The sequence below is a fragment of the Vidua chalybeata genome, chromosome 9 (assembly GCF_026979565.1).
Source record: "Vidua chalybeata isolate OUT-0048 chromosome 9, bVidCha1 merged haplotype, whole genome shotgun sequence".
NCBI classification, from domain to species: Eukaryota; Metazoa; Chordata; class Aves; order Passeriformes; family Viduidae; genus Vidua; species Vidua chalybeata.
The window spans coordinates 907,263-920,545 of record NC_071538.1 but is presented as its reverse complement, the minus strand read 5'-3'; the positions used below and the strand labels follow the sequence as shown (position 1 = coordinate 920,545).

The following is a 13,283-nucleotide window of genomic DNA, read 5'->3' as shown; positions in this document are numbered from 1 at the left end:
CTCATGCATATTGGGAACATAAAAGCCTGTGCCCTCCTGGGATCTGAGGACTGTCAGAGATTTGGTGTTATAAGGTTGTTTTCCTAACACACAAAGCAAATTTTGACAAGAGCCCTGTTCTTTCTGAAAAATATATGTATTTTGGCAGATGTCAGTGTTTTGGGCGGTCTTATGTAGGTGTTTCAGTTCTTTGTGAGAAGTGTGTTTAGAGTGCAGGTAGCAGCTCTGCCCAGGCCATACCCAGTAAAGGGTATGACTGCACTGTTAATCACTTACTCCAGCAAAGAGTTTCATGACGGATATTTTTTGGCCATCCTGACCTGTGTGACTGTGTGGAGAAGTCCTGGGGTGTCACCCAGTTTGGGCAACATCAGGTGACTCTCCAGCTCTGTGCTGGAGCCAAGTGTAGTCATCCTGCCTTGCCTGAGGGGCCAGCAGTGCTCCAGGTCTGCTTCTGCTGACCGTCAGAGGGGTAGCTTTTCACTGAGCTTCACCATCCAGCCTTGGCCACATGCATGGAGAAGTCCTCGGGGGCATGGTCTGTCACCTTCACTGCTGCACTTTGTCAGCTCTTGCTGGGGGAACCCGCTGTAAAGGTGCTATGTACCACAGAGTGGTGGTTCCTTGGGGTGTTTTTTGGCATCATCCAGTTCCTGTAGGAGAGGAAGTGGCAGTGGTAATGTGCAAGTTTTGCAGAGTGATCTGGAGCTGACAGCTGTTGAACAACTGTGTAACCACTGCAGGGCTGCTGAGGAGACACCTGGACAGGAGCTGTGCAGGGCTGCAGAAAGGATGTACCTGCATGGTGCAGCCCAGGACCAGTGACACCCACAGGTCAGCAGGCAAGGGAAAGCTAAATCCATCATTTCACCCCTCAGGCTGACACTTGAGGAGGGGGGGAAGCCCCAGTGTGGCAGTGGGGGACACAAGTGCAGAGGGGACCCAAGTGAGACAGTGCAGGAGAGGGGAGTGTGAGCAGGAGGTGCGTGTAGGGCCGGAGGGATGTGTGTGGGAAGCACGTGGATGTAGGTGTGAGCAGGCTGTTGGTGTGCACCAGGAGGGCTGTGTCCATGCAGGAACCTGCTGTTCCTGCCCTGGGTGTGCATGGCCTGTGGCCGATGGGTCTGTGTGAGGAGGACTCTGTGTGTGAGTGTGTGAGGACAAGGCAGCGTGAGGGCTGTCCAAAACCACCAGCGGTGCCTGTACATGATGGAGGCTGCGTGTGAAAACATGATAAGGACTGTGAGTGCAGGCACACGCATGTGAGCACAGGTGGTGTGTGTGTCAGTCTGTACCCGAGGACAGTCTGCTCTGTGTGTGTGTCGGGCTGCCCATGCCACATCAGGGCTGGTGCATGAGGAGAGCAGAGCCACTGTGGGGCCCAGAGAGCTGCCTAAGGAGGGCTGTGTGAGGGTAGGGGTGTTGTGTGCGTGCACAGGCGGTCAGTGTGTGTGTCACAGGTGTGTAAAAGTGGTGTGTGTGTGTGTCACAGGTGTGCACAGGCAGTCTGTGTGTGTGTGTCACAGGTGTGCACAGGCGGTCAGTGTGTGTGTGTGTCACAGGTGTGTACAGGCGGTCTGTGTGTGTGTGTCACAGGTGTGTAAAGGTGGTCAGTGTGTGTGTCACAGGTGTGCACAGGTGGTCAGTGTGTGTGTCACACGTGTGTACAGGCGGTCAGTGTGTGTGTCACAGGTGGTCAGTGTGTGTGTCACAGGTGTGTATAGGCGGTCAGTGTGTGTGTGTGTCACAGGTGTGCACAGGTGGTCAGTGTGTGTGTCACAGGTGTGTACAGGCGGTCAGTGTGTGTATGTGTGTCACAGGTGTGCACAGGTGGTCAGTGTGTGTGTCACAGGTGTGTCACCGGCAGTCTGTGTGTGTGTGTCACAGGTGTGTACAGGCAGTCAGTGTGTGTGTCACAGGTGTGCACAGGCGGTCAGTGTGTGTCACAGGTGTGTACAGGTGGTCAGTGTGTGTGTCACAGGTGTGTACAGGCAGTCAGTGTGTGTGTGTCACAGGTGTGTACAGGTGGTCAGTGTGTGTATGTGTGTCACAGGTGTGCACAGGTGGTCAGTGTGTGTGTCACAGGTGTGTACAGGTGGTCAGTGTGTGTGTGTGTGTCACAGGTGTGCACAGGCGGTCAGTGTGTGTGTGAGACCCATGTGCACAAGCAGTCAGTGTGCATGTGTCACAGGTGTGCACAGGCAGTCAGTGTGTGTGTGTCACCGGTGTGCACAGGCAGTCTCTGTGTGTGTGTCACCAGTGTGCACAGGCAGTCAGTGTGTGTGCCACAGGTGTACACAGGTGGTCAATGTGTCTGTGTGTGACCGATGTGTACAGGCAGTCTGTGAGTGTGTCACTGGTGTGCACAGGTGGTGTGTGTGTGACACACACAGTGTGTGTGTCACACAGGTGTACACAGGCGGTCAGTGTGTGTGTGTGTGTCACAGGTGTGCACAGGCAGTGTGTGTGTCACAGGTGTGTACAGGCGGTCAATGTGTGTGTGTGACACCAGTGTGTACAGGCGGTCAGTGTGTGTGTCACAGGTGTGCACAGGCAGCCCGTGTGTGAGTGTGACACCGGTGTGCACAGGCGGTCAGTGTGTGTGTCACAGGTGTGCACAGTCAGCCCGTGTGCGACTGTGTGTGGGGACAGGCGATGTGTGAGGCCAGGCCGCGTGCGTGTGCAAGGAGAAGCTGTGTGTCTGTAGGTGTTGCGTGTGCGTGAGCAGAGGTGCTGTCGGCGTGTTTGTGTACAGACAGTCCGTGTGTGTGTGTACACTCACTGTGTGTGTGTGTGTGTGTGTGTGTGTGTGTGTGTGTGTGTCTGTGTCTGTGTCTGTGTCTGTGTCTGTGCCTGTGTGTGTCTGACTGTGTGTGTGGAGGCCGTGCCGCCCCAGCCCCGCTCGCTCCCGTCCCGTCCCGCCCCTCGCGGGCCGGAGCGCCGCCCTCACACGCCGCGGGCGGGCGGCTCTGCCTCGTTCTCCTCCCTCCCTCTTTCCTTCCTTCCTTCCTTCCTTCCTTCCTTCCTTCCTTCCTTCCTTCCTTCCTTCCTTCCTTCCCTCCCGCCGCCGCCGCCGGGCCCGGGCCGCCGCCCCGCCCTCCGCCTCACTCCCTCCCCGTCCGCCGGCGCGGCCCCTTTAATTCCCCCGCTCCCCTCCCCCGCCGCCCGCTCCAGCCTCCATTTTCCAGCGGATCCGGCACCTGGAGGCGGCGGCGGCGGGAGCGGCCCGCGCCCCGCACCCGGCCCGGTCGCGGGCATGGCCGCCAACATGTACCGGGTCGGAGGTAAGAGCGGCCCCGGCCCCGCCGCCCGCCCTGCGCTGCTTCCCGCGCGCGGCCGGCGCTCGGGGCCCGGCGGGGCAGGCCCGGCCCGGGGCGGGGCGGGCGGGGGCCGGGGCAGCCGGGGAGGGGCCGCGGGCGCGGGGCAGGGGCCTGGGGGGGCTGCCCGGGGAAGGGAGACCTGGCGTGGGGTTACACGGGGTGAAGGGCTGCGGGGCCCGGCGCGGGGCGAGCTGCGGCGCTGTGCCCGGCGCTGCATGAGCCGGGGCGGTGGGCGCAGCGGGGTGGCCGAGGTGAGGGGGAGCGGCCGCGTGGGGCCGTACGGAGCACGAGGGTGTGGGGAGACGAGGCGTGTGAGGTTCGAGGTGGTGGGGGGCTCGGGGGCTGGGGCAGGTGCGGGACTGGGGCAGGGTGGGATGGGTGAGCGGGGCTGGAGCAGAGCAGCCACGGGGCCAGGGCCCGGGATGGGGCCCGGGGTGGAGAGGCTGCTCGGATGTGGGGGGTCATGCGAGGTTGTCGGCGTGGGGACCCAGGAGGAGTTGCGCGATAAGGAGCACAAAGATGGGCAGAGGCTGCTGGTGGACCGGGGGGCTGGTGTGAGGCACGTCCCGCAGAGCTTGGCCTCCCCTTTCACTCTTGCTGTTCTGTTGTGTGCTTCCCCATTAGTCTTCTGTTCAGGGTTGTGCTCCTGTCTGATTGTCCTTTGTTTTGGCTCACGTGAAGAGAAAGGAGAGGCAGCGGGGTTTGGGACTGTATTTTATGGAACATGAACTGAGGGTGGTCTGGCATGAATTTGTGCTCAGCCATTTTCCTTCATAAAAGCTGTTCTGTGGAGCTTCCTTCTCCCCAGGATTATAGGCTGTATAGGAAGACGTTTTTGTGGAGTTTCCCTCTTTTTCAAAATGCCCTGTTTCTTGTGGAGTTCTGCAAAACCGAAGTAAAGTAAACAAGAGAAAAAATACAGCGAAGGTGGCCAAGCCATCCTGTCTGGCTGCTCTCCATCAACAACTACTTTTTGTTCTTTCTTCTCTTCTGGCCTACCCTTACTTTTTGAAAAATGCAGCTGCTTTTGTCGTGTTCGTACTTTTTTTCTGCTTGCACCTGGTTTCACAGAGGTATAAGAGCTGACTCTTGGCTGTCCTAGCTTTGTGTCTTGGGTTGCCCCAGCCCGATAGCGTGCCTGTAGCATTATGTTGGTTTTGAGATGGCTGGGAGTAGGATGATAGGCGAGATGAGTTGTGGAAATTCACCCTGGTGTGACTTGCGAAGGGAATAGTTTCCTGGAAATTTTTGTTCAGCATTGAATGGCCAAGTCCTGTGGGGAGTGTCATCTCTAAGCATTTTGTTTGGCTAAATCTATACTGTGGGTCCCGCAGAAGGTGGGAAAGCGCCTCTGGAGGTCTCTAGACTTACCTCCTGCTAGAAAATGCCCTGGTAGATCAGACTGCGCAGGGCTGTGTCCATCCCAAGCTCTAAGAATGGTTGATGCCACCCTTTACTTTGGGCCCTGTCCAGTGTTTGACTGTGCTTATAGAAAATATTTGTTTCCATGTGCCTAGATGTATTTTCTCTCGTTCCAGCTGGGGTCCCCCTTCCCATTATCCTTCATCCTATCCCTGCTTCTAAGCAGGGCTGGCTGATCCTTGAGGGGTGCCATTAGTAACCAGCAGCCCAGTGGAGGTTGTAACTGCTGCTTGTGATCCTTTACACCTGATGTTACAGTTTCCCCCCTACCTTTATCCTCCAGTTTTCCAAGCATTTTTGTTTGAAGGATGCTGTGGGAGGCTTAGCAGGGCCTTTGACATGAAGTCCAGGTGTCCAACACTCCCTGCTCTCCCCTCAGCCGCAGAGCCAGTCTCCTAATCCCAGATGGGGGAGTCATGTTGGTCAGGTGCGATTTGCCTTTGGAATATCCATTTTGGCTGGTCTCAGTTACCTTTTTGTCCTTCCTGCACTTGGAAATGTTGCCCAGGATTTGCTCCCTAGCCTTTCTGGGCAGAGGGCAAGGCAGCTGGCTGATAGCCAAGGTTGCAGTGCTCTGTTATGGTCCATATGGATGAAGTCTTGATTTGATGTATTACCAAGATCAACATATGGATGGATGCAGCTGTTTCTGTGTGAGAGCTCTGTTCAGCTTGAGCCCAGGAGTGTGTGTTATCGAATTGCTTCTGACCTCTGGTGCTGCTATCTCCCACTAATGGTTTTGTGCACTGAAGTTGTGTGTGAACTCCAGGGCAGGATTAAATCTGGGATGGGATTTGTGCACAGTCATTTCATACACTTCCCACTGGAAGACAAACACTCAGCAGATAATCTCTTATTACACTTGTGACTACCGGATGTGCTGCGTGAACTCCAGACCTAACAGCTGCCAAAAGCAGCTTGTTCACTACAGATCAATACTGCTCCTGGAAGTCTATGTTCACTCAGAAAGGATGGTCACTGCTTTAGGCCTGGGCATGAAACACCATGAATTGTTGTTTTCAGAAGACAGCGGTGGGTTGACAACAAGTGGGCATGAAGTGTGTTGTTCTCTTCACGTGTTCCTGGGAGCTGAGGAGCCTGCACTGTGGGGGCTGGAGTCTTCCCCTTTGTGTTGAGAAGCAGAGTGGCCGTGCTGGGGGGCTTAGGGGCTGCCCCTTGAATGGTTGTCAGGCTCTGTGGATAAGTTGGCTGGTGGCATCCAGTCATTTGGCGAGAGCAGCTGGATCTGCTGGATCCTGCCAAGTTTCTCCTGGTAGGTTTCTGATGGGAAGGGAGTTGGTTTCCAATACAAATGGGACTGTCACAAGCTAGCACAGTTCAGGGGGGATGTAAAACTTCGGAAATGTGTGGGGAAGAATGGCAGGGTATCAAGTTCCAAAATGAAATGGGGGATCTTAGTTGTTGGCCAGTAGGAAACCCTGGAATCGCCTGCATCCAGTGAAGCAGAATTGAAGATTTTCTTAACAGCTGCTGTACAGCCATGAAGCAAATGGCAGCACGAAGAAAGTGGACTGCTTTCACTTGGAAGGAGTCATGGTGGGCTGGCTTGCCTCTTCATGGAGAGGACTGACAGCCTGCATGATCACAGACTGTATGGGAATGTTGGATAAACACCAGATCGGAGAAGCTTGGGACCTCTGAGCTGGAATCTGGGGCCTCTGATGAAAAAATGCACGTGGGAGAGATATGTTCATTGTTCTAGCTAGTGCCAGGCTCTGCTTTCAGGAGAGTGCTGTGTCAGCTGCCTGGAAGGGAACAGGTCATCTTGGTATCAGGAGCCATTCCAGCAGGTATTCTGTCTCCACCTTCTCCAGGAGAGCGTAATTGTGGTGTGACAAATATTCCTTTAGTGGTGGCAGTTGACTGAGCCCCACTGCAGGTTTATGCCCCTATGGCATTCCCTTGATGCAGCGAAACAATGATTTTTTTGCATTTTCATCTTGTACTGATTTGAGGAACTTAATTTTTTTCACCTCCCTCCTCCTCACTTTTTGTTTTTTCCTGGATTATTTTTAATCTTGCATCAGCTACCCAATCTGGTTCACTGTGGGACTGTGTGAACAGCTGAATGGGCTCAGTGGGAGGGCAGGGAACAAGGGGATGGGGAAAGAACAGATAGGAAGGATGGAGGAAAAACTACTGAAGACAACACTTTTGCTGAGATAAATGTCAGTTTATGCTTTCAGATGGCGTCTTTTGTGTGTTTTTGACTTTTATGGGCTACCATCTTGTTTGGGAGCATGCTTAGTTACAAATTTATCACTGTTTCTGAGTCTGTGGTAGATTTAAGGTATGTTTAAATGGCATTAGGAGATCTGAGCACAAGCATAGAAAGTACTTGCTGTATCTAACACCTTGGAAGTGAGGGAAGTGAGGACCCACAGTGCCTGACGTGGGCACCCAAGGTTCACAGCAGCATTATTCCAATGTGCTGGAGGCTGAAGCTCCAGAAGTTACTGGCTATTACTTTATAGCTAGTGGTGGTATGTCTGTCTGCCTGTGCTGCAGTCACACATCTTACTTCAGTGTAGTCCCCACAGTTTTTAAGAATGGCAATATGACATCATCTCTCTGCTTCCACAGGGTGCTGTTAATGCGTGGCTGGGGACTATGGTTTGACCTGCCCCCATCCCAGTCCACACTCTCACTTGGCATCCAGGCTCTTGTGGCAGCCTACAGCTCTTGGCTTCCATGGTGCTGCCGGAGAGCTGTGAGCACAAGGATGGTGCATCAGTCCTCTTGACATCACAATCATGTCAATAATAATTGTTTGAGCTTTCCTGGTAAAGAGCTGAGAGCTATTAAGGAAGCTCACATTGACCATGTTGCTGGAGTCTGAATCTCAAGCAAATTCAGATAATTTAACTGCAGGATCACTTGTAAACCTTCTCCTGTCCCCTTGCTTTGCTGTCAGTGTGTATGTGTTTTGGGTGACAGGAAGGCTTACTGTGCAATATCCTTGTTTTGGTTGTGCTTGCTGGGTTTTTATTTTCTAGATTTGCAGATAATCTGAGCTGAGAATGGATTTAGTGGAGAGGTATTAAATAACCTGTAAAGATAAAAATAAGAGTTTATTCTTGAAAATTACTAATAGGCTTCTGCGGTCACTGGCCCTAATAAATTTAGGACAGCTTCTAGCTTATCACCTTTCAGCAACAGCTAGGCAGTGGGTTTCTTCATCTTTTTCTTTCATTGTTTCTAGTTTTGAAAGTTTATCTCGCGTGTTTTGCAGTCTTCCTTTCCTTCCCTGCCCTTTCCCCTCTCCCCTGTATCAGACTGCTTCAGCATTCATTAGCCTTTTATTGGGAAATGCTGCATGAGGGAGAGTGTTGTCAACCAGCTTAGGTGTGTTTTGGGGCTAGAGCTGTGACAGCTCTGGATTTGTAATAGCTGCAAGGCATTTGCAGCTGGCACAATGGAGTGAAAGGACTAAGCTTGTTTCTGCTGTGTTGGTGAGTTGAGGCTGTTCCTGAGCTGGTGCGTGGGAGGCTGTGCCAGGGCAGCGTTCTGGGAGAGCTGGGCCGGGGGCACTGCTGGAGCTCTGGGGAGTGGCTGAGGTGCTCCTTTGGTGTTTTGCCTTTCAGTGATGGTGAGTCAAAGACACTCAATAAAAACTGTGCAAAAAAGCCTCTTAAAACTTGTTTTGTTTAACTAGTAAGATTTTGATGAATGTCAAAATGTTCCTTTCACTTGCATCTAGTTGTTTTTCAAGCAACTTTTGATGTTTAAGCATCCTGACTTCTTTAAAGAAATAGGGTGTGTAGTCTCCCCAGTAGGATGAGAAGAGAATGAGGTGCTTGCTGTTACTGTTTTTTACTTTGATTTATAAACCACTCCTGAGCAATTTGGGATCGCTTGAAAGCAAAGGTATGAACTGTTGGAGGCTGGCTTCTGGTAGTTCTGGGCATCTGCTTGTAAAAAGTAACCTGTGAAATCAGTATTAGTTCTGCACCAAGTAAGGTGTTTTTTACACTCTTTCTTGCTGCTTTCCAAGCACATCATTATTTTTTTTTTAAATCCCCAAGCAGTTAAGTGACCAAGCCCTGCAGCTGCTTTGCCTTAGTTTCCCAAGAGGTTTCCGTAACTGGAACTGTTGGGAGAGGTGCTCTTGTAAGATATTGTGGTTCTAGGTCTTCGGAGCTCACCACCATGAATCCAGTATACAAAGAGGCCCTGCTTCAGAGTGCCTTTGAAGGTCTGGAATGGTTCCTTGTCCCCTCTTTACTTGTAAAACTAAGTCTGGAAGGACCTGCAAAGTACTGGTCAAGCTTTTGGGCTGTAGCCCAGCCCCAAAGAAACAATTCACATTTCTTCTCTTCCAGCTCTTTGGCTGGACCACCTTTAGGAAGGAGAGGTGTTTGTGAGATAATTTTTACTTGGCATTGATCAGTGAAGCAAAGCAAGGAAGTTAGTTGGTGGCTTTAAAGTGAGTTTGCGAGTGGAGGAAAGACTTGGGTATTTCCAGTCCTTTACAGGTGTGTTACTTGCAAACTGTTGAGTCTTCATGGTGCCTGGGCTTCCGTGGTCCTGGTTCTGTGCATTGCCAGATCATGTGTCAGATGTGGCCCATGGTAGTGTTTCTGTTAAATTGCACATAATGTGCTCTGGTTAATTTGGGGATTTTATGCTTTCACGCAAGATGTAGGAGGACAGATGACACTTGACCAAGCATAAAGTTAGCGTGGCGTGAGCAGATGATTCCTGATTTAGCACAGGGCTTGTCCTTAGAGAGTTAAGTTGTCAACATCTGAGCAAATTTGAGCCAGCCAAGTGAGACAGTTTCTGTGGATGTTTCTTTCGGTAGTGTTGATTAAGACATTTCTTTTGGTAGGGTGTCCATTGAAGCAATTGTAGCTGTCCTCTCTTTCCACTGCTGGGCTTAACACAGCTTGGTCTGGCTGCGCAGTGAGGCTGGGCAGGGGTTGGTATGGTTGGAGACAGTTTTTTGACCCATGTGAGTGCCTGACTGTGTTTACCATGTTCAGGCCTCCTGCCATCTGAGAAGAGGCTGTCACAACTTGAGGGGGTGGTATGAGAGGGCGGGGAATGAATCAGCTTCACTGGCACTCTTGTTTGAAGAAACATCTGCAGAAACGCTGGCAGGAGTTTACACTTTGTCCGTGTTTTGCGTTGTGAAGCTGTGATGTTTCTGATCTGGCCCTGAAACTCCTACCTTTGGAATTAATACATTGTCATACCACGGCCTAAGCAGTCAATTCACATTGACAAACTGAAGTTCAACGTTGCCCTTAAAGAAGCAAGCAAACCTCAACAAGAAACACAACTTTTTTTAGTTTGTTTTTTTTCTCGAGGGTGATGCCAAACTTGGTGTCTTGAGTACTACAGAGGTTCTTGTTTTGCAACTCTTGAGATTCTTGCAGGGAACACGATGCTAGTTTCTTGTCATCTTATTTGCTGCCTAAATAGCTTTTGGAAAATAATGCTTTCCTTATCTGTCCTTAGCAATGAGAACTACAACAGAACAGGCTGTTTTCTTGGCTGCTACAGATGGTGATTGTTATTAGGGTGTAGCTTGAACATACTCCACTTCCATTCCCCCTACCCCCTCCAAATACTCCCCATGATTTAAGGAACTCTCTCACTAGTTTCTCTATCTGCTCAAGTGACTTTTCTGTAAATTAGACCATCCTGGTCTTCCCTTACAACGTGCCTTTGGGGAAAGTTTTTTTCTCTTTTTAAGCCTGAACTATTTCCATGGTATTGATGCACAAAGAATGGCACTGGATGCAGCTGAAATTACATAGGCTCACAACTTTGCTAGTGCAGAAAATGTTTGTATGACTACATTCTTGGGAACTGAAGTGGCAGAAGAGGTAGTGCAGAAGAGGCTTTGTGTCCAGAGGCCTTCAAATCATGCTTTGATATCTCCTGTAAAGTACAGAATAAAATAAGTTGTTCTCCAGGAATGTTTAGCATAGGCTTGTCCTACTTGAAGCTGGAGGGAGTTGACTCAGTCAACCTGAAGTGTCAGTGCCACATGCAAATGTGCCTTAGTTATAGTTGAAATATTGGGAGTGGATTAATTGAAATTGGTTTTCTTGAACTGCCATATAATTGATTTCTAACAGTAAAATTGCTTCTTTGTCCTCAGGGTAGTGCTTTGGAAGCTTAATTTTATTTCTAGCATTCTTGCACAGTTTCTTTTCTAGTCTTTTTGTACAGACTTTTTGTCTCCTTTGGGGTGGCATCCCTAGTAGCAGTTACTCCAGTAGGGCACAGTTCTTACCTGTGTGTGACCCATGAAGTACAGCTGACACCTATGGTCTCTTTGTCAAAAGCACCAGCACACTCCTGGTCTTCGTTTTTTTTCCATAGATGTTTGCAAGTGAAAACAGCCAACAGTGTTCTGAGGAACAGAAATAAGGGTATTGACAATCTAGAAGTTGTGGGTTTTCTTCCGTGGGGTGTTCTTCCCTTTCTTCTGTTTCCCCTGCTTGGGAATTTTATACTTCTACTGGGAAAGGTGTCATCTATATGAGCTTTGGGACTCATGCAGAGTGAGATCTTCAGTCCCTAGGCGATTGCTGTGAGGCAGAATATCTGCCTTCTTCCTTGGCAGAGAGGGGAAATATTTGGGAGCACACCTGGCCATTGTGAACCAGGTTAGAAGTTAATTGAGCCCAGGACCTGCCTTGAGCAGCACTGACAACAGGGGAGTTGAGAGGTGGGTGCATCAGAAAGCAAGGACTTCTAATAATTCCTCCAAACACTGGAATCTCCAGTGATTTGCTTTAAAACCTAGTCTATTAATTGTTTCTGAAACAGGAACCATTTCTTCTCTCTGTCTTACCTTTCTCACTTTCTCTTGTAGTTTTTGTATCTTATGTCTTTTATATAGGAAGCAATGATCAGAACTTAATTATCTCTGAGACTTCTGTCCATCTGTGAAATGTCTGAACAAAGGGTTCAGGAGTTAATAGGGAAGAACTGATGCTTGGATAATGGAGTTGCATAAACCTTGTTTCACTAAGAATCAGGCAAAAAAATTATACAAGATGGCTGGACAGGAATTTTTCTTGCCCCCTCCCTTGACGTGATAGAAAACAAAGAACAGAAGACATCTGGGAAATTCCAAATATCATCATGTTTCAGAGTTTAAAATGGACCGAGCAATCAACAGTTAGTCCAAGCAAGTTGCATGTCATTAACTTTGATTAATTTTTCTTTTTACTTCAAAAAGACAGGTTATGTTTTACCTTGAGTAGATTTCTGTATGGAATGTACTTAATTTTTATTTATAACTGTTACAGGTCCTTCAGAGTTTGGCGTTTTGGTGGTTTTTTTTTTTGTTGTTGTTGTTTGGGGTGTTGTTTTTGTTGTTGCAATAACTCTCGCTATAAGACCTGGCATGGATAAGCAACTGTATCAACTTTTTTATAGGCCTGTGCATAATGTGTAGTTCTTTCACATGGATCTTGCCATGAATTGCTTCTCCTTTGACTTGCGTTTTGGGTAATATTGAGTCTGGATTTGTGGAGGCCTGTCAGAAAAAGTGATCCATAGGTTACATCTCAAAACAGCCGAGTATCACTGGCTCATTCTGCACATTTGGAAGAAAACATAACATGAACATTTTGTTTACCATGTGAATGTGTAGATAATCCTTGCTCAAGAAACGGAGCAAAGCTGGCTTGATTTAACTGGGGTGCTTCAACTTAGCCTTGCTAAATTTAGTGATGATTTACTTTTAACTGTGTGGAGGGGAGATGTTTGCTTTTGCCATGTCCTCACTAGCTGGCTATAGGTATTTACACATCTCTTCTAAGGAGTTGGGTGGTAGTGGTGGTGTTTCCCATAGCATGTGCTGCCTCATCCTCAGTTTGATGTATCCAGTAGCCACAGATACTGCTGTCCTGTAAATACAAATAGAGCCCGTGCTGACAGTATATCTTTAATACCTTTGTTGATCCATGAAATACATTAATTTGTAAATACCTGGTTTGTGTGTATTGCCAGATATATTAGACCCCATAATTCCTTTAGCAACAGAACTGTTTCAGTTTTGCCTTTGTGGTAATGAAAGTACTGTGCTGGTGAGGCTTTCTCTGTTGAAACTCTTGTCTGCTCTGTAGCTAAACATTTCATTGGGTGACTGCTGCTGGGAGTGTTGCTGCTTTTTGAAGAGCCAGATGGCAGTAGGACTTGGGCTCTGCCAGGTGAAATTGCAGGACTTGTAGGGTTGCCTCTCCAACCTCCTCTTTCACACCAAGAGGGATTGTATTATCCAGAATGTAAAATGATTGACAGTTTAGGGACAAAGCTGGTGAATAATTTGAAAACTGGAACTTACTGAAGGAAACTGGCCCAAAGTTGAGTTGTAGAGCCCAGAGTATGAGGAGGCACATATTTCCTGTAAAAGAAGCCATAAAATCTGCAGATCATCATAAGTTTAATCACTCTCTTGATGTTCCTCTCTAATTCAGGACAGCAGCTTTGTGGGTTGGGGAGGGGAAATAGTTACAACTGTGGAGTTACTTCTTTATCTCATGTCTGGAATTG

At 49.1% G+C, this 13,283-nt stretch overlaps 1 protein-coding gene and 1 long non-coding RNA gene across 5 annotated transcripts in view; one reads left to right on the top strand and one right to left on the bottom strand.

Moving 5' to 3' along the window:
• Nucleotides 1–117: 117 nt before the first annotated feature.
• Nucleotides 118–3,316, bottom strand: LOC128792261 (uncharacterized). Its single transcript, XR_008432351.1, has 2 exons — nucleotides 3,201–3,316; nucleotides 118–653 (listed from the first exon to the last, which is right to left on the bottom strand). It is a non-coding gene; the product is annotated as an uncharacterized LOC128792261 (long non-coding RNA).
• The window catches only part of MTA1 (metastasis associated 1), a 75,255-nt gene continuing 65,069 nt past the window's right edge, over nucleotides 3,098–13,283 (top strand). For 2 of the 4 annotated variants that reach the window (XM_053950523.1, XM_053950521.1), the window contains exon 1: nucleotides 3,102–3,284. In XM_053950523.1, the coding sequence (XP_053806498.1) occupies nucleotides 3,257–3,284 (28 nt within the window). In that variant the 5' untranslated portion in view covers nucleotides 3,102–3,256. Of the gene's footprint in view, nucleotides 3,285–13,283 lie in introns of all 4 variants that reach the window. The other 2 variants (XM_053950525.1, XM_053950524.1) reach the window with 2 other exon arrangements.